Below are 20,904 nucleotides of genomic sequence, written 5' to 3' on the forward strand. Positions count from 1 at the left end.
TGACATTTCCAAGGGGCACCGATACAGGAAAATAAATGAGACTCTAGCAAATAATCTACCATGACATCTGATTTAATATTAGTACCCAGTCCTGTGAAAGAGGAAGGGCAAATATTAATGCTATTATTTTTCAAGAGTAGAAACTGAGGCTTAGAGAAGCTGAATCAATTTAACTAGCACTACATGGTTAATACTATCAGGGCCAGAATTTCAAGCCTGGGTTTAGTTTTGTGACTTTAACCTCATTACGAGGAACATTGACTAGGCTCTGGGTTATGTAGAGTATTGATTCCATGTCTTCAACAGGAACTTAAATAAAATGTGACTCAGTGCTAAAGATATCAGAACTTCTTGAGGGTAGAGTAGGATTTGGCCCTGCTAGATCATTTGGGTTGGGGGGGTAATAAAAATCCTGAATTTAGAGTCGTTCTAGCAAGAAGCACATTTTTATAAATAAATAAATAAAATTATTTTGTGCTGACATTTGGGAAAATCTCTTTATCTTCTTCAAGACAGCGTATGTGCCAACTGTTTAAGGAATTGACTCTTCTTGGCAGGGGGTGATTGGAAAATTTAAATCTGTTGACTAATGACAAGAAAGAACATCTTGCATTTAAATATTTGCACATTTTGCTTAACTCAGATCCAATTCATAAGATTGTCTTTTTTATAAGCAAGTGTTTTCCATCATCTTGACAACATCCCACTGTGGTAGGTAGAAGACGGGTACCAACAAGAAAAAAATCATTAGATCACCAGAAAGGCATAGAAAAGATCAAGCAAATGCCTATTTCAATGTGCCTAGAGACGGCACATTGAAAATACAAAAGACATTTCTTTCATCTGCCCTTTTCTTTTTAATCCAAATTTGGGGATTGGCTGCTTTATTTTTCTTCTTCTTGCAGGACAAACATCCCAACATTTGAAGTTTCGCAATCACATAAATATCAACACTGAGAGGCAGATACTTACCTGTTTATTTTACTGATACCTGATCTCTTTCCAGATTTAAAGGATTTTAAAAATTTCATATTTAGCTCCTTCCCTGTCGGCTCTATACAGAGATTGTATGACAATAATTTTTGATATGTAAATATTTTTGAGAGGCATCCTCATTTAAAGGATAAAGAGCATGGGCTTTGGATCCAAACAGTTCTAAGTTTGAATTCACTTCATGAAGTTAAAAAATAATAATAATAATTCCAGCTTCACCAGTTACCATCGCCTTGGGCAGAAAATCCACTTCTTTAAGCCTTAGACCCACCATCTGGAAACTGGGTTCATACATCTTCCTATGGGGTAGTCACAAGAGTTAAGACTTAAATGACAAAGCACTGTACTTGGCACATAGTGAGCACAAGACACTGTTCACCTCCTGTATTGAAGGGTTCCGAATCTAGGGGGAGATCCGTGTCCTTGGCTGAATCTCAACTTCTTTAATGAAAGGGTGCTCAAGGAAGGTAGTAGGTATGGTTCGGGTGTTTCCTAGTACCTCAAAGAACACAGGACAGGAGGCTTCACTGCTGAATTGCAGCATCAGTTTCATTGTGCATTTTATGGCTTTATCATCTGTGAGCCGAGACTGATGTATCAACACTTAGAGTTCAAAAAACAGACCTGCACGTTTCTAACAATCAGCTCTGAATTATTCCTCCTGCTCATTCCCTTTTTAAAACCAGGTTCCTTTCATTTGATATTGTTTCCTCAACCAAAGCTGAAAACACAAACTTACTTATTTTAAAAAATGAAGAAAGAAATGTTGACTGAATGCCTTAATAGCTTCATTTTAGGCCTGGTATGTTTTAATGTTTAAAGTTCTAATGCATTAAAATTATTTACATAATTAGGAAAAAAAAGGGTTAAGACATAAATGACAAAGCCTGATGCTATGCTGGGGATTCAAAAAAGTCAAGGACCCACTCTCTGGATGAATGAATGACCCTGTCTAGATTGTATAATATAGTTTGAATAAACTGTAGAGAAATCTGTTACAGAATAGTGAGAAAAGTACAATATTAGGAAGCTCTTATTTTTGACTGTGGTAAGAATAGTCAACCTGAGATCTACCTTCCTTCTACACGTTTTTAAGTGTATAATAGACTATTGTCAACAAGAGGCATAATGCCATACGGCAGATCTCTAGAACTTAATCATCCTGCACACTGAAACTTTATATCTGCAGGGGAGGGAGTATGCATTTATCTGTTTGCAACAGGGTTAGAGAAGGGTTCTTGTTAGGAAGTGACATATGAGTGGGATTTTGAAGGATGAATAGGAGATTTTTAGAGGGAGAGGAGCAATCTCAGGAAGAAGAAACAAAGGAACAGCAAGTGTAGAGGCCGGGGGTGAAAAACAACACGGTGTGCTCTTAGAGGAGAAGTTCACTGTCAGAGCAGGAAACCCAAGGTGGGTGGGGCGGGAGGTGAGCACTGGGGCAGGTGGAAGGCCAAAATGAGGACCCAAAGGTAGGCAAGGCTTGAGATAGGCGTGACTTTCTTCTGAATTACTTTCATCGAAACTAACTTCCCATACATTGTCAAGGCAGTCATTGCCTCACTTTTCTGTTCCATCACTCTGATGGAGAAGTCACCAATTAGGAAGTTTTGCCTAAATGAAAAACCAGAGAGACTAAGTCAATGTTTTTCAAGTGAAGTAGCCCCTAAGTGTGTTTCTTCAACTTACGAGGAAGATGATGGTGGTGATAATATAGTCACAACCATTTATCATATGACTACTACATTGCAGGCTCTGTGCTAGATGCTCTGCGTGCATTATTTCCGTTAATATTTGGAAAAACAGAAAACCTACAAGGCAGCTGTCATCGTCTCTACTTATAGCTTATCAAACAGGAAACTGAGATTCTGAAAGACAAAATAAGGTCAATTGGCCAGCATACGCCTAAACGTACACTCACGGATCTAGAAGCCTGCAGGCTTGCTCTCTGCTTAGCCCTTGGTACTGGCCCTAGTCTCTGAAACCCCTCTGTCCTCTGCCGGTCACAGGCTTGGATGCCCCCAGCCAGATCGAAGTGAAAGACGTTACGGACACCACAGCTCTGATCACCTGGTCCAAGCCGCTGGCCGAGATCGACGGCATTGAGCTCACGTATGGAATCAAAGATGTGCCAGGTGACCGCACCAGCATCGACCTCACTCATGAAGAGAACCAGTACTCTATCGGGAACCTGAAGCCAGACACTGAGTACGAGGTGTCCCTCATCTCCCGCAGGGCCGACATGTCCAGCAACCCTGCCAGAGAGATCTTCACAACAGGTAATGGGCCTCACCCTGCTAACAGCCCCAGGAAAGTAAGCACTGCCAGACTCCCATCCCCATTCCATGTCGGGGTGTCTTCCTTTTACAGTAGAAACAGTGGAAAGGGGAATTTTCATTCCTTTTTTTATTTTAAAACACTATAGCAATTGATTAATTTTTCAAAGAAAAAAAATTACCCAAACAACCTTCTAACGCAAAAGAAATCTTTTTGCCTACCTAGAATATGCTGGTCTGAGATTCTCAGACATTTTGGTTAAAATAAAATTCAAATAAATATTTTAATAATAAGATGCAGTATAAGGAAAAAATGAACGACACAGATGCCTTCTAACCTCTTAGCCTGCGGCACTATTTTAAAAAACCAAAGTGTCTTTCACTAAATATTTATTCACTAAATACTTTTTCAGAGCTCGGTAAGATCTGTTTAAGTTATTAAAAATCCAGTCATGACTACAACAAACCTTTCTTACAGTCATACAGCTTATTTGCAAGTTTCTGTATAGTTTTTTATTAAGCACAAAATTGGTAGAAAACATGAATGATTGAGGTATCACACTCTTTGATAATGAGGTAAGTGTCAAATATGTAGTATTTGTTTAGATGTGTGCATTAGCTATTAAGCCAGAGGGGTGTGTGGGTGATTTTGTCATTTCTTTCCAATAGCAGGCACCTGTCATGCCTCACCTTGAACTATCAAGGACTCCCGCTCTCCTGGTACCTGATGTTCTCAATACCAATGCCCCTTCCTCTCCCAAATAGGCCTGGATGCTCCCAGGAATCTCCGCCGCACCTCCCAGACAGACAACAGCATCACCTTGGAGTGGAGGAACGTCAAAGCACCTGCTGACGGTTACAGAATTAAGTACGCGCCCATCTCTGGAGGTGACCATGCCGAGGTAGAAGTCCCCAGGAGCCAACAAACCACAACCAAAACCGTGCTCACAGGTGAGCTCCGCATCCTCGACTTAACTGGCCCTGAGGGTATGGCCCCACTTTGCAACCCTTCAGAGAGAGAAGAAAGCCAGTCCCCAGGTATCCCTCTCACTCGGGCCATCAGTGAGTCAGGCCGTGGGACAGTGTCCAGACACTGAGAAATCGTAGCCTTCAGGGACTAGCTTAGGGTCCTTTTTATGGTCCTCTGAGAGTTTGTCCAGTTTTGGGCTGAATCTCAACCTGCACATTCTCTCTTAGGTCTGAGGCCAGGAACTGAATATGGGATTGGAGTGTCTGCCGTGAAGGGGGACAAGGAGAGCGACCCGGCCACCATCAACGCGGCCACAGGTGAGGCCTGCCTGGATTCCCACCACCTTGGGACTGGCACCAGCAGACACGACAGGGCCCAGGAGACAGGAAACCTACCTGAAAAGAAATAGTAGTTGCCCAGAGGAAAAAGGGTCCTCAAGGATCATCCAGCCCAGATGTCTACATTCAAAAGTAGCATAAGCACTCCCCATGTGACTGGTCCCGAAAGTACCCTCTCTATGCAGGAAGGGGGACAGGGGATTATTTTACAAGAAATTGGAACCAGACTTTATAAGAGGCATACAAACTTTTTAAAGTTGGCAACCGATTCAGTTTTTTATAAACCATTGACTAATCAAAACACATCTGGGGGATTTTCTCTTAGCAAACACTTAACTGGTACTGCATACCCTCATCATACAGATTAGAAGTGGCAGGAGCACAGTTTAAAGCAATCTTTGCTCTTACGCACTGCATCCTGTAGCTCCAGGCTCTGGGTGAGGATGCTGAGGGGCTACGTGATTTGAGGCCACTGATTCTTTCTGCAAGTTTTTTTTTTTTTTCATTCTGAAAAATTTGTAAAACAGAGAAAACTCTTCCCTTTACCTCTCCACTCCCCCAGGGACGATGATAAGGGGAGGCTGGTGTGGGGAGAGCATTATGCAGAAGCCAATGCTGAGCACTTATACATATTCTTTTTTATCTTTTTCTTTGGAGGTAATTGTAGATTCACATACAGTGTGAGAAAGAATATGGAGATATCTGTGCCCTTTGTCTAGTCCCCCCCAATGGTAACATTTGTGTAACTACAGAATACTCTCACAACCAGGAAACTGACACTGACACAATCTATCAACTTTATTCAGATTTCACTCAACTGTGTGTGTGTGTGTGTATGCACGCATGTGTGTGTGTATTTAGTTCTATGCAATGTTATCCCTTGCAGATTTGGGAATCTACCACTGTAGTCACACACCAAATAGTTCCAATCACAAAGGTCCCCCTTCCGACACTTTTCTATAGCCAAGGCAACTCCCTCCCTCCCAACCCTTCACCCTAACCCTTAGCAATCACTGATCTGGTCTTCATCTAATTTTATCATTTCAAGAATGCTACATAAAAGGAGTCATACAATATGCAACTTTTAGAGATTGGCTTTTTCACTCAGAATAATCCTCTTGAGATCCATCCAAATTGTATCTTGTATCAATAATCAGTTTCTTTTAAATGCTTTTAATTGAGTATCATTTCATGGTATGCATATACCCCTATATTATTTTTAATCTTTCAAAAACACAATGAGGTACCGTACAGTAGCGGCATTTCACAAAGGTGAAAACTGAGACTCAAGTGAGTTGCCTGAAGCCACACAGTCCTATGGCAAACCCAGGTTTGTAGCCCACAACCAGCTTTCAGCCCCCAAAGCAGTCCTGCCCTGAAGCCTGAAGGGAGTTCAACTCTCTGTTTTCCTCCCAGAGTTGGACGCACCCAAGAACCTTCGCATTTCTGAACCTATGGAGTCTAGCCTGACCCTGCTCTGGCGGACACCGCTGGCCAAGTTTGACCGTTACCGCCTCAACTACAGCGTTCCTTCGGGCCAGCCAGTGGAGGTGCAGCTCCCCAGAGACGCCACCTCCTACGTCCTGAACGGCCTGGAACCTGGGCAGGAATACACCATCCTCCTCACGGCAGAGAAGGGCAGGCACAAGAGCAAGCCGGCGCGGCTACAGGCATCCACAGGTGAGGTCAGACTCTGAGCTCTCTCCAGACCCTCTGTTGCTTCTGAGGCTGTAGACCCATCAGTCAGGTTGTCTTCAAATGAGAAAACCAGATGGGAAGACGTGGGACTTTCTCTACTGGTGACTCCTCTAAATGCCATTTGAAAAGGTTACTTACGTATCTTTTCTTCTTGCCAGCTGACTCAGTCAACAGCAAAGTTCCCTAGCTGGGCCGTCAATAGTAGTTTTTAAATATTTCTTCCTGGGAGAACTTAAAGCATCGGAGTTTGTGTTTGGTTCTTTTTTTTTTTTTTTCTTTTCTTTTCCTTTTTTTTTTTTTTTTTGGTGTATTCATGGAATCTTTTATATTTTTCTTGTTTTTTCCCCCTCTATAGCACAATTAATTAACTTTTCATTTTATTTGTTTCCAAGATGACTAAGATGTTGGGAATAATTCTTTCATTATTTCCCATTAAATGTTTTTATTCCAGGTCTTTTGCTTTCCTCTCAGGTTACCTGAAGTGTAGCACACAGTCCTTTGAGCTTTCCACAGTGCCCTTCTCATTTTTCCCTTAGTCATTAAGAGGTGAACTTTGTTTCTCCATGACAGCTTAATCCTGACCTCCAGTATCCCTTCTAGCTGAGTATTCTGTTCTTTGTACCTGTTTCCACGTTTTCTCAATGGCTAAATTGAAAAAAAAAAAAAAAAATCAGAAAAAAATCAGTTCTTCCTTTATGAAAAATATGCACATTTTATTTTGGCTCCCAAATAGTCAAGAGGTACAGGTGGAAAATGTTCATTCTTCAGGGTAGGATGAGTAATAGTCTTTAGTTTCCATTTCATTAGCAAGCATTTATTGAGAACCCACTGAATACACTGTAGTATGCTCATATTTGAGGAAACAATGGGAAACATACTTAGCACTGTTATTTTGACTCATGTATTCTTACTCAACAGTCCTTCGGGGAAGACCAGATATTCGGAATGTTAGACGAAGCTCAACCAAGGAAAGGGAGTAACTGGGGAATCAGGAGCAGCCAGAGAAAGTGTTTTGGCAGAGGTGCTACTCCAGCTGAATCTCCATAAGCAGAAAAGAGGTTGCTATGATGGGCATATTTGGAAATGCCTTGACGTGTCTTTATCATTTATGAATAGTTTCACCTGCATATAACAGAAATCTCAAATAACAGCCACTTAAGCAAGATACAAGTTGCTTTTCTCTCTCATAAAATAAGTCTGAGGTTAGGTAGTTCAGGGACGGCACAGCAGTTCCAAATTATCAGGGATTTGGACTCCTTCAATCTTTCTGTTCCACTAGTCTTAGTCCTTGGCTCCCATTCTCAAAGCCACCTCCACGTCACAATATGGCTGCTTCAGCACAGCCTTCCTATCTGTGTAGTCGGCAGCATGAAGGAGGAAGAACAAAGACAAAACAAAATAAAAGTACCTCCTAGATGAGTCTTTCTGGAAACCTCACCAGTGACTTCTACTTGCATTTCACTGGTCACTTCTAGCTGTAAGTAAGTCTAGAAAAGGTAGTCTTCTGGCTGAGCATGTTGCTGTCCACATAAAGTTGTGGTAGTTTGTAAGGAAGAGAGAGAGAAGGGGTATCTGGTAGACAGAGCAGCTTCTTCAGAAAGTCTAAAGTGAGCTCAGGTGGTCAATTCTATTGACTCTGTTCATGGACTGCTTCCCACGCAGCTATGAGATGATCATCAAGGATGCTCTGGGGGTGGGGGTGGGGGGACGTAGCTTAATCATAGGTGGTAGGAGGAAGACTACATTGGGAAGAAATAAATCTATGGTAGATATTTGAATGGTTTAGCTTTACAAACACGAGCTTGTTATAAGATGTGAAGGGACAACAAATGAATCAGAGAAATAGGAGAGGGAATTTCTGCTCTTCCCTCCTCCTCCTCTTCTTCCTCCTATTCCTCCTCCTCCTCCTCCCTCCCTCTCTCTCTCTTTCCCTCTCTTTCCCCCTCTCCCTTCACTTTGCCCTGACTTTTACAAATGCTAGATTAAAGAGTTTCCTACCTCCACTCAATCATCTTACCCGCTGGCTCTTGCCACTTTATCTCCTATCTTCAGTGGGGAATCCCCAGGCCTCAGCAGCTCAGGGAGATGAAAGCTTTCAAGTGAATCACTGGCTGGAATTACTTTGCCTCTGACTAAGAGCCCAGTTTTGGCATCCCAAGGGCTCAGTGGTTTCATTTCCCCAGCTGTGCCTCTTTCACACTGTTTCAAAGACATCACGTTGTATATTTGAAGACACTCTTCATTACAGCAAAAGTGTGCAAAGTCCCTTTTACTGGGTCTTCTCCCATTGTCTCTGGAATATTTCTCTCTACGGCTTTCTCCATAGAACTATGTTATGTTATTAAAAGTGAGTGGACATTTCTTTCCATCTCCTGAAATCTGTCTTCCCGATAAATATATCTTCCAATATCTTCCCAGTAAATACCTCCTACATATATTCAGTCAGTAATGCACTACAAGCATGCTCCATGCTAAGTCCTGGGGATACGAGAGCAATGAAGACAGGTCTGTGCTTCCAAGGAGCTCACCATCGAGTAAACAGACAGCTTCACTTGCTGTAACTGGGGGTGCGGAGGGTGCAGGCGGAGCACAGGATGCCTTCTGAGCATCAGGAAAGGCTTAACATGGGAAGAAACTTTTGGACAGACACCAAAGAGTCAAGCAGGACTGTGCTGTGGATTACGTGAAGAAGTAGAAGTCCAGGCACCTGGCCTTGGTAAACGCATGCGGAGAAAAAAGAAATAGGAAAAGTGGGAGCTCTTGGGGGGATGTACCATGTAGCTATGAGTCCTGAAATGTAAAAGGGCTGTAGGTTCAAATGTCAGAAGAAAGGAATTCTCAGCTCTGCATCACTAGATTCTTAATACCAGAAGTCTGTAAAGTGTCACTCATTGCATATGGATTTTACAGAGGGAAGATGTGAAATTGGCTGCCCCAAAGCATTTTTCCCAGAGAATTCCAAGACTCTAGCCATGGCATTGAGCCAAAGTGCAAGCTTTTCCTTGATGTGGCACTAAGTTAAAAGTAAGCATTACCTAGCTGCTCATCACTCCTGAACTATAACCCAAAGACCCTACCACAGGCTACACAGCCCTATAGAATCTGGTCTTTCCCATCTCTCTGACCTCACTCCCACCTGCTAATTTCACTGTGCTCACCTGGCCTTCTCGTTGTTCGTTAAGTATGTCAAGCCTGCTCCTACCTTAGGGCCTTTGCACATGCTACTCCTGCTGCCTAGATACCACTCTTCTCTCAGTTCTACATCCAGTACCTCCCTCATTTCATTCCGCTCAAATCTCATCTCAAAAGACCTCTCTGTCAACCAGTCTAAAAGGGTACCCTACCCTGATTTACCCCTTCATGCTGCTCCAGAGTTCCCCATGACACTTAGCTGGCCAGATATCACTCACTAGCTGGTTTACTTCTCGATGGGCTGCCTCCTACTTCTAAGCAGAGTGTAAGGACTCTGTCTCCTTTATCCAGTGCAACAGCCTCAGTGCCTTGAACACAGCCAAACACATGGCATATGCTTCGTGAGCATTTGGGGACCCAGCTCCTCCAGAGGCAGTATTTCCACTGAATCTTCTGGTCTTTTTCTTTCACCTCTGTATCAATGGCCCACATTCTCTCCCTTAAGGATTAAAGGGAGGGAAGTCATTCTCTTGGAGTCTTTAATTAAGCTTACTCTGGATAAAAATGGAAGGAAAGAAAGAGGGAAGGAGAGCAGGAATGGAGAAAGGGAAGGGGGGATAAAGGAAGGAAAGAAAGAACAAAGGTACCATCCTTGTTAGCACTGAACAAAATTAGTATGTGCCCGGCATCTCCCCCACCCCTCGCATCTGCATCCTAATAAACTCAACAAAAGCCTGCTTAGAGTGGAGGCCATGATGTGCTGTGAGCAGTAAGGGACACACAGCAGGGAGGATATGCAGAAACACAAGGCCAATAAAGCATCTTTCCACACCACGTAAGACTCAGCAGTGATACCCCAGTAATTCTCGAGGGTTTGGGAAGCAGAGAGGTGGGATTTTGCTTTTAGCCACAGCTGCAAGTAATAGAGAACATTCTGCTCTAATCTGCCATTTTGATTTTTCTCATGGAGCAAACTGAGATTTAGTCAAATATTTAACTATCCAACAAATATGTATTTCTTACCTGCCGTGGGTCAGCCAGTGCTGGTATAGAGAACAGAAAGACACAGCCCCTCCACTCCGGAAATGATGCACATTGCAATGAGAATGAGAGAACCAAAACCAAAATTATAACAATGTAACTAGTCTGTTTTAAGGAAAGTGTGGCAAGCCACTGGAGCACAGAGCAGATACCCATCCCAGACCTGAGCAAAGCGAAGACAGGGTATCAGAGAAGGCTTTTTGGAAGAGGTGATGCTTGGTGGAGTCTTAAAAAAGGAAAAAAAGAGTTGGGCAAGTGGAGAAGAGAGTAATGACATTTCCAGCTGAAGGAACAGCACGTGAGAAGCTCAAAGGCATGAGAAACTTTATGTTAGTGTAACACCAGCCATACAGTCCTGCTGTATGATGGAGCTGGAGATAGCAGGGTGCAAGGTTACAGACATCATCAGTACCACTTATTGATACAAAGGGCAGTGAATATCATGCTGAGGGGCTTGGGTTTCATTCTTGACAGTGTGAAGAGTCAACAAAAAAAATTTAAGGCAGGCAAGGCTTTTAATTTCCATTAACTTTACAAGATGAAGTCAAAGCAATTTAATCTACCCTTGGGGGTCCTGAGGCTTGAATTTGGCCAACCCACTGCTGTTGGAGAATCAGTCTCTTTTCCATCAGGGAGCAGTAAAAGTGGATTCCTCATCAGTCAGCACTTGGTAATTACCATCTACAAGATGGTGGAAATCTGAAGATTTAAAATTGGCACAGCCTGAAATTCCTTCAGGCCAGCTGGTCAATTCACCATGAGCACAGAAATGGGATTTTGAAATTCTAATTTCCCAGGCCCACTGACATTGTTCAGAGGGTAGATGCCAGTGCACAGCTGTAAGAAAAAGACAACAGCCTTTTCATAAAGAAAGGCCAAGACATTCAGTGTGGAACTATACAACGGAAACACTGGGGTTCTGGGGCAGGAAGCCCACGAGTGTGTCATTTGCTGTTGAAATGCAGAGTCCGCATTTAGGTGACGCCTCTGGTCTCCATCTTGACTGCTGTCTGCTGCGTTTTTATACGTTATTCCCCCTCTTTTCATAATTCTTACCTGCTTCCCTTTAATTTATCTACTGATTTTATTCATTGACGTTACACCTTTTACTTATCTGTCTAGCATTTGTTTAGTGAAGGGTTTTGGGTAGGGCAACTAATAGCACCCACCCAACAGTGGTCACGGTCATAGCACTAAATATAAACGGATGTTCTTTCTTGATCTGTCTATCCCCCTCCCCCCCCAAAGTGGAAGAAGAGTCAAACATTTTGGTGGAGGTATCATCACCATGACTATTACCATGTACTGAGCAACATGACATTATATGAAGATAACTCTATCAGCTGTACCAAGAGATGAAGCAGGATATGAGGGACGTTGTATAATCGTATCCGTGGCATATAAAAAGCTGATTCAAAGAAGAAAGATGGTTCTCATGAGGAAGAGACATTTCTAATGCAGATCTCCTCTTCTTGCCATCCATCTTTACTGCAGCAGCTTAACAGGCAATCTGTAACCCCCCCCTCCCCCAGTTAGGTAATTCTCCCCACATCCCTTGCAACCTGGTACCTGAAATTTCTTTCATGGAAAAAAAAATGTTTTATGTCATAATTAGAGAAAGAGTTTAGAAGACAGTTATCTGAGAGGAAATACTGACTTAATTCATATAAAGGGAGTCAGCTACCAATGTTAGCTAAGTTCCTGACAAGCAGTTTTGACAGCAGCAGGAGAAAAAAAAGAGGAAAGTGAGATAAAAAGGAGAGTTTATGGGCCACAGAATTGACTTCCTTAACTTTACAGTTTGGCTTAGATTGGTTTTTGTCTGATGTCTCTTTGTGCATGAGGGCTCTTGGACTATTTGAAAAGGACACGCGCCTGAGTTTAGTTGTGCTAAAATCCTAAGGTCGAGGAAATAATTGCTACGACTGGAGCACTGCTCCTGGCCTTACGAGGGCCATTGGGTTAAAAGATGGCTGACCTTTTCCCCTTTCTTTCCCCAAAAGTAGATACATCACTTTGAGCTTGGGGTCCTCTCTTTCTCACCTAGACCATGTTTGTGTGGTTAAGAGCTGCTCTGGGGTCTTGGGTAAGGGCTCCAGGACACAGATTTGGGTTGAATGAGGAGTCCATAGAATGAAGGTCAAGGTCAGGTATGGCAGACATTTTCTGAAAGGGCCAGACAGTAAATATTTTAGACTTTTCAGGCCATACGATCTCTGTCTCAACTCGTCTACTGCCACTGCAGCACACAGCAGCCATTAACAATACGTAAATGTACAGGCATGGCTGAGTTCCAATGAGATTTACTTATGACATCATATACTTTCATCCGTCAAGAAGTATTCTTCTTTGGGTTTTTCCAACCATTTAAAAATTTAAAAACTGTTCTTAGGCAGTTTTTGGATTTGACCCTCAGATCATGGCTATCAGACCCCTGTTCTAGATCAAACAAGATTTGAAGGAGTGTCAGCTTTGCCAAAATGGAACAATTAAGAACATTCCCCAGATGGTAGAAAAGTCTGACTTGAACAGATTCTTGAAAAGAAACGTTTTCCCCTCTGAAAAGATATCTTCTATCCAATTACAAGCTAAGATTTTCAAGTGAGAAGTCTGCTTTAATGGACACATAGGGCTGATTTGAAATGAGCAGTCACTGTGAGGCATATAGAGAGAAACAATTTGTTCACTTAAATGAGCTCAAGGCAGTTCTTACTCTGTTGTTTAGAGGATCTGTTTCCAGAAAAAAAAAAATCCATTCTTCCTCAGTGATGCAAAGTCCACTTAGGCTCAGCCCTGGGCAAATTATCACCTTGAAGCCATATTCAGACAAGTGAGTGTTCTGTGCTTTGTTCATTCTAGACAGGAATAAAGAAGGCAAGTTTTAATTGAACTTAAACTTTTCCTCCTAGGGCCTCCGTCTTTCTATCCAATGAAAGACAGCTTTGCAAAGACTCAGCGCCTTCCTCAGGACATCCTTACTTGTAGTGTTAATTTATCTCTGATCTTTCTGAAGTGGTTTATGTAAATTGATTTGAGCCCCAGAAATTGACAAAAATCCCAACATAAAGAGACAATAAAACGCCTTCCAGGGGAGATTGAGGAAACACGGAAAGGAAGGAAATCTAAGGGGAGCCAATTTTCTCAAAATATAGAAGGCTGGACAGCCCAGACCAAGAATCCCAAGAGTAGCCGAAAGCTGTTCCTATGATCTCACCCTTAAGATGAGAGACACTTTCCAAAATGGAAACTGCAGCTCGGAGCAGTACTAACACAGACATGTAGCGTCTTCTAAATCCACAGGACACTGGTCAATAGAAAAACACCATTTTCAAAAGACAAACCCAAATACGCAGCAAGGCAAAATAAGTATTATATTGATTTTTCTGTTGGTGTTTAGATGGTGACAGCACAGCTGTGGTGAGTGAAAGATGGCCCTGGGGCCTCCACCATCTCTCAGCATTGGCAGCGGGGTTTGACATTTCTAAGTTCCCAGATGGAAAGTGTTTTAGGAATGGTTTAACTGACCCCATCTCTGTCATTATTCAGATCTCACCCCTGAACTGGAAAACCTCACCGTGACCAAGGCCGGCTGGGACGGCCTCAAACTCAACTGGACCGCAGCTGACCATGCCTACGAGCACTTTGTCATTCAGGTGCAGGAGGCCAACAGGGTGGAGGCGGCTCAGAACCTCACGGTGCCGGGCAGCCTGCGGGCTGTGGACGTCCCGGGCCTCAAGGCCGCCACCCCTTATAGAGTCAGCATCTATGGGGTGATCCGGGGCTATAGAACACCAGTGCTCTCTGCTGAGGCCTCCACAGGTACCTCTCACCTTTCTGTTTACAGCTTCTGTCTTTTCCAACAGGAAACTCCCCAAGGATGATCAGAGGCAACTTGCTTCTGAACAGACTTGAGCACCTTAAATTAGAGCGCAGTGGTGCCTAATAAGGGGAAGAAATCAGGCTGCACAACTCCTGGGGCAGCTTTCACACTGCACCCCGTGTGAGCCCCAGGCTTTGGGCCTCTACAGAGGCGAGCCTGGGGACCATACACACAGCCCCAATGGCAGGGACCTTTGGCTTCACAAACAGGCTCCCTCCTGGTGAGCGATATTACATTATATTTAAAGCGAAAAAATAATAGTAATCTCCCTGTCTATTGGAGGCTAGGGGCAGTTCCTTAATGAAATAAGATCACAAGTGTTTTCCTATGCCTCCCTCACCCTTGGCTCTATTCCTCAAATTTAGGAAGCTGCGTGATGCGCTGTTATCTAAAGAAAGTCATTTTTTTTTTAAATAATATAAAGCCTGTTCTTTTGTTAAGGAGTCCCAGGCTCTTGGTGTGTGAGTTGATTGTTAAACTAGTTCTTTGTCCTTCTCCAGGAGAAACTCCCCATTTGGGGGAGGTCACAGTGTCCGAGGTGGGCTGGGATGCCCTCAAACTCAACTGGACTGCTCCGGAAGGAGCCTACGATCAGTTTCTCATTCAGGTGCAGGAGACTGACTCAGAGGAGGCAGCCCAGAACCTCACTGTCCCAGGAGGTCTGAGGTCCGTGGACCTGCCTGGGCTCAAGGCAGCCACTCACTATAGCATCACCATCCTTGGGGTCACTCGGGACTTCAGCACAACCCCTTTCTCTGTTGAAGTCTTGACAGGTATTCTAGACTACTTCAATAATCTGCTTCCTCCCACTGTCCCTGCTCAGGAGGGATCAACGCTTTTCCCTGCTGTAAACTACGGTCAGCCCCTACCACAGTGAGGAACACCAGTGAATCATCCCTGCTTCCAGCCAAACGTCCTGTCCCTTATTTGGCTTAGTCCTAGTTCTAGTATGGTAGCCAATTCCATGGAAAGTTCCACCTCTTTTTTTACATAAATTAAGAGGTGATTTTTCTTTCAAAGCAAGTTTGAGTCGTAATATCTAAGAAGTTGGAAAGCACACGCTGCAAGTGGAGGAAAAAAACATTGATCTGAGCTCATTTTAAGAATGCACCAAAGACTTCCCAAAGCCCCATCTGTATGTCAACAATGGAAGTTGTGAACAATTCTGAGAACTATCTTTCATTCCCAAAGGCTGACTAGAAAAGCCTGGCTTTAGCGCCAACAGTGAGAGTGTGCTCAACCTCTGCTGTAAATCACACCTCTGTGATCATCCCTAACCAGGCACTCACCCCAACCCCAGCCAAAATGCCATCTCACCTGAATCCCAGCATGCAGCTGCCTGTTTTAGTAATTCCGTAACGCTGTCTCCCTGTGCAGGGGAGGCTCCAGATCTGGGGAACTTCACGGTGAGCGAGGTTAGCTGGGATGCCCTCAGACTGGACTGGACCAGCCCAGATGGGATCTATGAGCAGTTTGTCATTGAGATCCAGGAGGCTGACCAGGCCCGAGAAGCTCACAGTCTCACGGTTCCTGGCAGCCTGCGCTCCGTGGAAATCCCAGGCCTCAAGGCTGGTACCCCTTACACAATCACCCTGCACGGCGAGGTCAGGGGCCGCAGCACTCAGCCCCTTGCTGTGGAGGTCATCACAGGTATACAACCCTCCCTGCAGACCAGGGACCTGCTCGTGCCAGCTTATTCACTGGAATAGAGAAAATTCCCCATGTGTCAGGGCCCTCTCTCTAAGCTGTTGGCAGGCAGTGTGAATACAGGCTCTAACTCCGGAGGGTCCTGATTGGAATTCCACCTTACTGGCCGAATATTCTTGAGTATCTCATTTTACATCTCTGAGCCTTCTTTTCTCACCTTCAAATCAGAGATAATACTCGTACCTCAGAACACTATCGTGAGCAGTAAATGAGATAACGAATGAAAGTACTTAGCAAAGCACCCATCCCATAGCAAATTTTCAGTGGTAAATAGCTAAATTTATCAGACAGCAACATGTAATGTAAATAGCATAAACAATAGGGTTGTGACACAAAATAAGGTCAGAACTTTCTAGAGAAATCTTATCATGAGTGGCCTCAGGGTCGCTGACTGCCATCCATCTGGCAGTCAGACCTCCACAGAATAACCTTTGAAATGACCTATCATCTTTTGCTGCAGTTAGCCAAGCCTCTCTCTCCTTAACAGATCCTCAAGGCAGGGCTCTTTCCAGGAAAGGACAGTCACATTGGACTTCAAAGTTTTTGATTCAGTTTGGAGAAGAAAAACCATTCATCTCAATTTGCCCTCTGAAAATATGTAACTCCATCTGTTACAGAAAACTCTGTGCTGGGCCTGAGGTTTCCAGAAACAACTTTAAAAAGGGCCATGGGAAAATGAGCCTGATTTGGGGGCATAGGGTTTTTATGCCGGGCCCCAAGCCCATACCCTTCTCTACACATCCTGTGTTTTGAAAATGCCACCCACATAATCTAATCAAATAAATCGTTGTTCTTGCTCATAGATACCGAATAAATCTGGTCCTTGCTAGAAACTACACACAATTCCCTAACTAAGAAAAGTGATGTTGCAGGACACCTAAACTGGACCGATTATCAATGGCCTGTGTTTCCTGGAAATATTGTCAAACCAAACAGGAGCAAAAGGTGCCTTTGAGACACGTGAGGTCTGGGAGCAAGGTGCTAATCATGAACATCTGTAGTTTGTAAACTTTTTATTTTTAGCAGCGGAATTCCTCTTGCACGTGAAATCTTACAAGGAACCCAACTATACGACAGATAAACAAACAGCTATTCTTGGTGAGCTGGGAAGGAGGAGAGGGCTGCCTGCACCCATGTCCCCAACCCAGTTCTTCCATAAAAGGAGCAGTTCTATAGTTTGAATACAATCCCTCCGAAAGGTCAAGTTTGCCCACACTCTCCTTGTGCACTGAATCTGGGAATACCTGAGAACAAGTACCTCATACTTTTTCTGGCTGAAATTTTGCAGATATTTTCTTTTCTGACTTCGAATCCATGGCCACTTCAGCCTTAAAAAGAGAGGCTGGGAGATTGCATTTAACCCTGAGCAGCATTCCACTAAGCAGTGAGTTTTTCCATATCCGGAACTCAAACTTTCTAAATCGGCAATGACGACATTAAATTTCCCTCCTACGCTGTAGAAAAATGAATAGTGGGCACTGCTGTGCGCCATTTGCTGAGCAAAACGTAATCACTTTAAGAGCAGGCACTCACTTCACACAAAGGGCTTTGCTTTGTGATGCAGGCAGTCTTCATTCAGACACAGAGTGCTATCAGGAGAAGTGGGGAGCGAAAGAGCGAAGCCAAGAATCCAGTACGGTACAGAACCTTTGATGCCTGAAAGATGAGAAAAGTCTAGAGATAAAACATCAACCTTGATCAAAACTGATTCAGCACAAGCTTTATACACTCAGTCAGACAGCCTGTGGCCAGCAATGAGATGATCTCTCCAAAGTCCAGTAATGAGTTAAAGCAGGTAATTCTCTCCCACATGACCGAGAAGTTCCAAGGAGAAACATCAAAATAGTGATACACAGGTCTCTGCATCCGTTGGTTCCATATTCTCAGATTCAACCAACCAAAGATTGAAAATATTAGTCAAGAGAATTCCAGGAAGCTCCACAAAGCAAACCTTGAATTTGCCATGTGCAATGTAAATACATAGCATTTACATTGCATTAGGTATTATAAGTAATCTAGAGAAGATTTTTAAAGTATGCAGGAAGGTGTGCATAGGTGATATGCAAATACTACACCGTTTTATATGCATCCTCAGTTTGTTATCTATGGGGGTCCTGGAACCCATCCCCCAAAGATACTGAGGAACAACTGTATCTATCAGACTGTCACTTAACAGGCCCTCACTCTGTCAGGTATGATGTCAGATATACACTCAGAGGTTTATAAATATTATCATTCAATCATCACACATTCCAATGAAATGGTATTGTCAGCTGCAATTAAAGATGAGGAGAGCAAGGCTCAGAGATGAGCTGGGTGACATGCCCAAGGTTATGCCGCTGGCAAACATCGGTGTGGAATTCTAACCAAGGTCCATCTGCCTCCAAAGCCTGTACTTTTAACCAATTCCTACTTCCCTTACCCTGACCCACAGTGCCACCTTTTCCCATGGGCCTTTTAGGTGCTAGTCATGCATGGTCCTCAGAGACGTCCCAGTGGGTTATCAGTGGTCCTGATGGCATTGCCACGTCAAGGATGAACAATGTAGATACTCCCCTTTCTGACCATCTTCAACTCCTGAAGAAAGCTGTAGCCAGATGACTACAGTTCAAACTGGCAGTTCCCCGAGACCAAGAATGACCCCACACACAAACACAAGAAAATCTCTTGCCCCTTTCTCTCTTCCCTAGAGCTGGGCTGTGGGATGTTTGGTTTCCTCATTTTCAGTTTGCAGGACTGACAAATTCCTCTCTGTCCTTCAGCGGAGCTCCCCCAGTTGGGAGACTTAGCCGTGACTGAGCGTGACTGGGACGGCCTCAGACTCAACTGGACCGCAGCTGATCATGCCTATGAGCACTTTGTCATTCAGGTGCAGGAGGCCAACAGGGTGGAGGCGGCTCAGAACCTCACGGTGCCGGGCAGCCTGCGGGCTGTGGACGTCCCGGGCCTCAAGGCCGCCACCCCTTATAGAGTCACCATCTACGGGGTGATCCGGGGCTATAGAACACCAGTGCTCTCTGCTGAGGCCTCCACAGGTACCTTCGTCTCCCTGTCCATGATGCTTTCTCTCCAAGAGATCCTGTGGGGAGTCAGCTTCCGTCCATATCTAAATCCTTTCCATGTGCCCATTAGCTGCGGACCTTGCATGCTCGGAGACCTCCCTATGGGCTGTGCCTTGGTCCCGATGCCTTTGACATCTCAGGAATGAATGTGCAGATGCTGTCTTTTCTGACCGCCAGCCTCCAGCCTCTCCCAGACCTTACCTGTCCAATCCTATAACTACAACTCTTCTAAATGATGGCTTTCCTTTTCATGGGACAGCTTGACAGTCTTAATTCTCTTCTCCAGCGCTTGGATATAACTAAAAGCTGACCCTGCCCGTGTGTGAGCTCTGGTGGAGCACAGATTATTTACTTTACAGAATCTTTCTGCTAGTTGCAAATGCTGCTTTACTATCCCGAATCCCTCAAGGGTACGGGCACCGTGGGTCTTGCATTTAAAAGAAATGTTTTAATTTAAATGTTTCTTTAAAATGCACTGAGTATAATAAGAGAACTGAATTACCCTCCTCCAGGCAATTCTCTCAGATACTGAGTCATTGTTAGAACACCAAATTAGCAAATAGCTAGACCAAAAAAGAAAAAAAAAAAATCACACAATTATGACTAGAGACAGTACCAAAGAAAAAGGCATTCATTACCAGAAGTACACACAGCAGCATTTGAAGCAAAGAATGTCCCAGGCGATGAATGTCAAAGATCCGATGCCCTTTCTGTTCTTTTAATCAAGAGTTGCTCCCCGGTCCACTGGCCTTTGGATGGCACACTCTCAGCCGACCCAGGAGGGTGCATTGTAGTGTACTCATCCTCTGCTCCAATGACAGAGCATCCAGTGTTTCCCTGGAGCCTGCTCAAGAGAGCAGCCCTCCCCAGCCCTGGTTTCCGTGGTTCACCTTCTCATGTACCCCCATTGGTCTGAAGTTGAGCAGAGGCTGTTTGGTTTTGGTTTTGCATATGCCTGCCCCATTGTCCATAATTATTGCAACCAAACTTTTGTGCAAACCTGTGTGTCCTAGTTGATTCTAGCTAAAACATAGCTCTGCATTTTCACCTCAATCATTTCAGTAACTCTCTCTGAGATAAACATACAGCACAGACAACTGCTGCATGAATCGTGACCCTGAAATGCCTAAAAGTTGCAGCCGACGCTGCCCTTGATGGACCCAGGGCTGTTTTATCTAACATCTATAAACCATCCCCTTTCAGAAGGCAGAGAAATCACCCATCACTTCTGATCTTTCCTGCAGATCTTGTGGTTTGGGTGTTCTTAGTATTTTTATAAGTTTTTTTTTTATAGTGATGGCAGCATTCTTGCTTCTGACAAGTTGGTCTGTGGGGAGGAAGGGCCATAATTCCATCTGATCTGCATTTCACAAGATCTCTTGGGATGGGAAGGCTTTCTCCTGCTTTGCCAGAGACACAGTACTAGCTTTTCAAACCCTGCTTCTGCCTGCCCTCTGCATGTTTTATTCCTGTTGCTCGGAAAAGCACTGGTAGGATCATCTCTGAGACAAAATGTTACTTCTTGGCTGAACAGGGTTGCCTTGGCTCAGCTCTCTTGGTTGGCAATGCGACACTAGCCTTCTTGGCCCACGTAGAAGCAGTTAGGAAAGGACAAGCTATTTTAACAGAATATGAGAACAGCTGGCCCTTGTCAGAAATGCGATGAAAATACTACGAATTACACTGACGAACTGCCAATTCCCTTTAAGTCACAAAGTCAGAAGCCTCAAGGTACCACCTTGGGAGGGTAATGGCATCAGAATTATTTAGTCATCAGCTGAATAGATGGGAGCTCCCTCAAAGCAAA

The 20,904-nt window shown here is 44.0% G+C and overlaps 1 protein-coding gene across 4 annotated transcripts in view; it reads left to right on the plus strand.

Annotated features, from left to right (window-relative positions):
* TNC (tenascin C) overlaps positions 1 to 20,904 on the plus strand; it is a 91,424-nt gene that overhangs the window by 35,199 nt on the left and 35,321 nt on the right. For all 4 annotated transcript variants that reach the window (XM_057720186.1, XM_057720187.1, XM_057720188.1 and 1 more), the window contains exons 7-14: positions 3,003 to 3,272; positions 4,035 to 4,220; positions 4,467 to 4,556; positions 5,994 to 6,257; positions 13,995 to 14,267; positions 14,829 to 15,101; positions 15,706 to 15,978; positions 18,798 to 19,070. In XM_057720186.1, coding sequence (XP_057576169.1) covers positions 3,003 to 3,272; positions 4,035 to 4,220; positions 4,467 to 4,556; positions 5,994 to 6,257; positions 13,995 to 14,267; positions 14,829 to 15,101; positions 15,706 to 15,978; positions 18,798 to 19,070 — 1,902 coding nt within the window. The remainder of the gene's footprint in view (positions 1 to 3,002; positions 3,273 to 4,034; positions 4,221 to 4,466; positions 4,557 to 5,993; positions 6,258 to 13,994; positions 14,268 to 14,828; positions 15,102 to 15,705; positions 15,979 to 18,797; positions 19,071 to 20,904) is intronic.

This window comes from Hippopotamus amphibius, chromosome 2 (genome assembly GCF_030028045.1).
Source record: "Hippopotamus amphibius kiboko isolate mHipAmp2 chromosome 2, mHipAmp2.hap2, whole genome shotgun sequence".
Taxonomy (NCBI): domain Eukaryota; kingdom Metazoa; phylum Chordata; class Mammalia; order Artiodactyla; family Hippopotamidae; genus Hippopotamus; species Hippopotamus amphibius.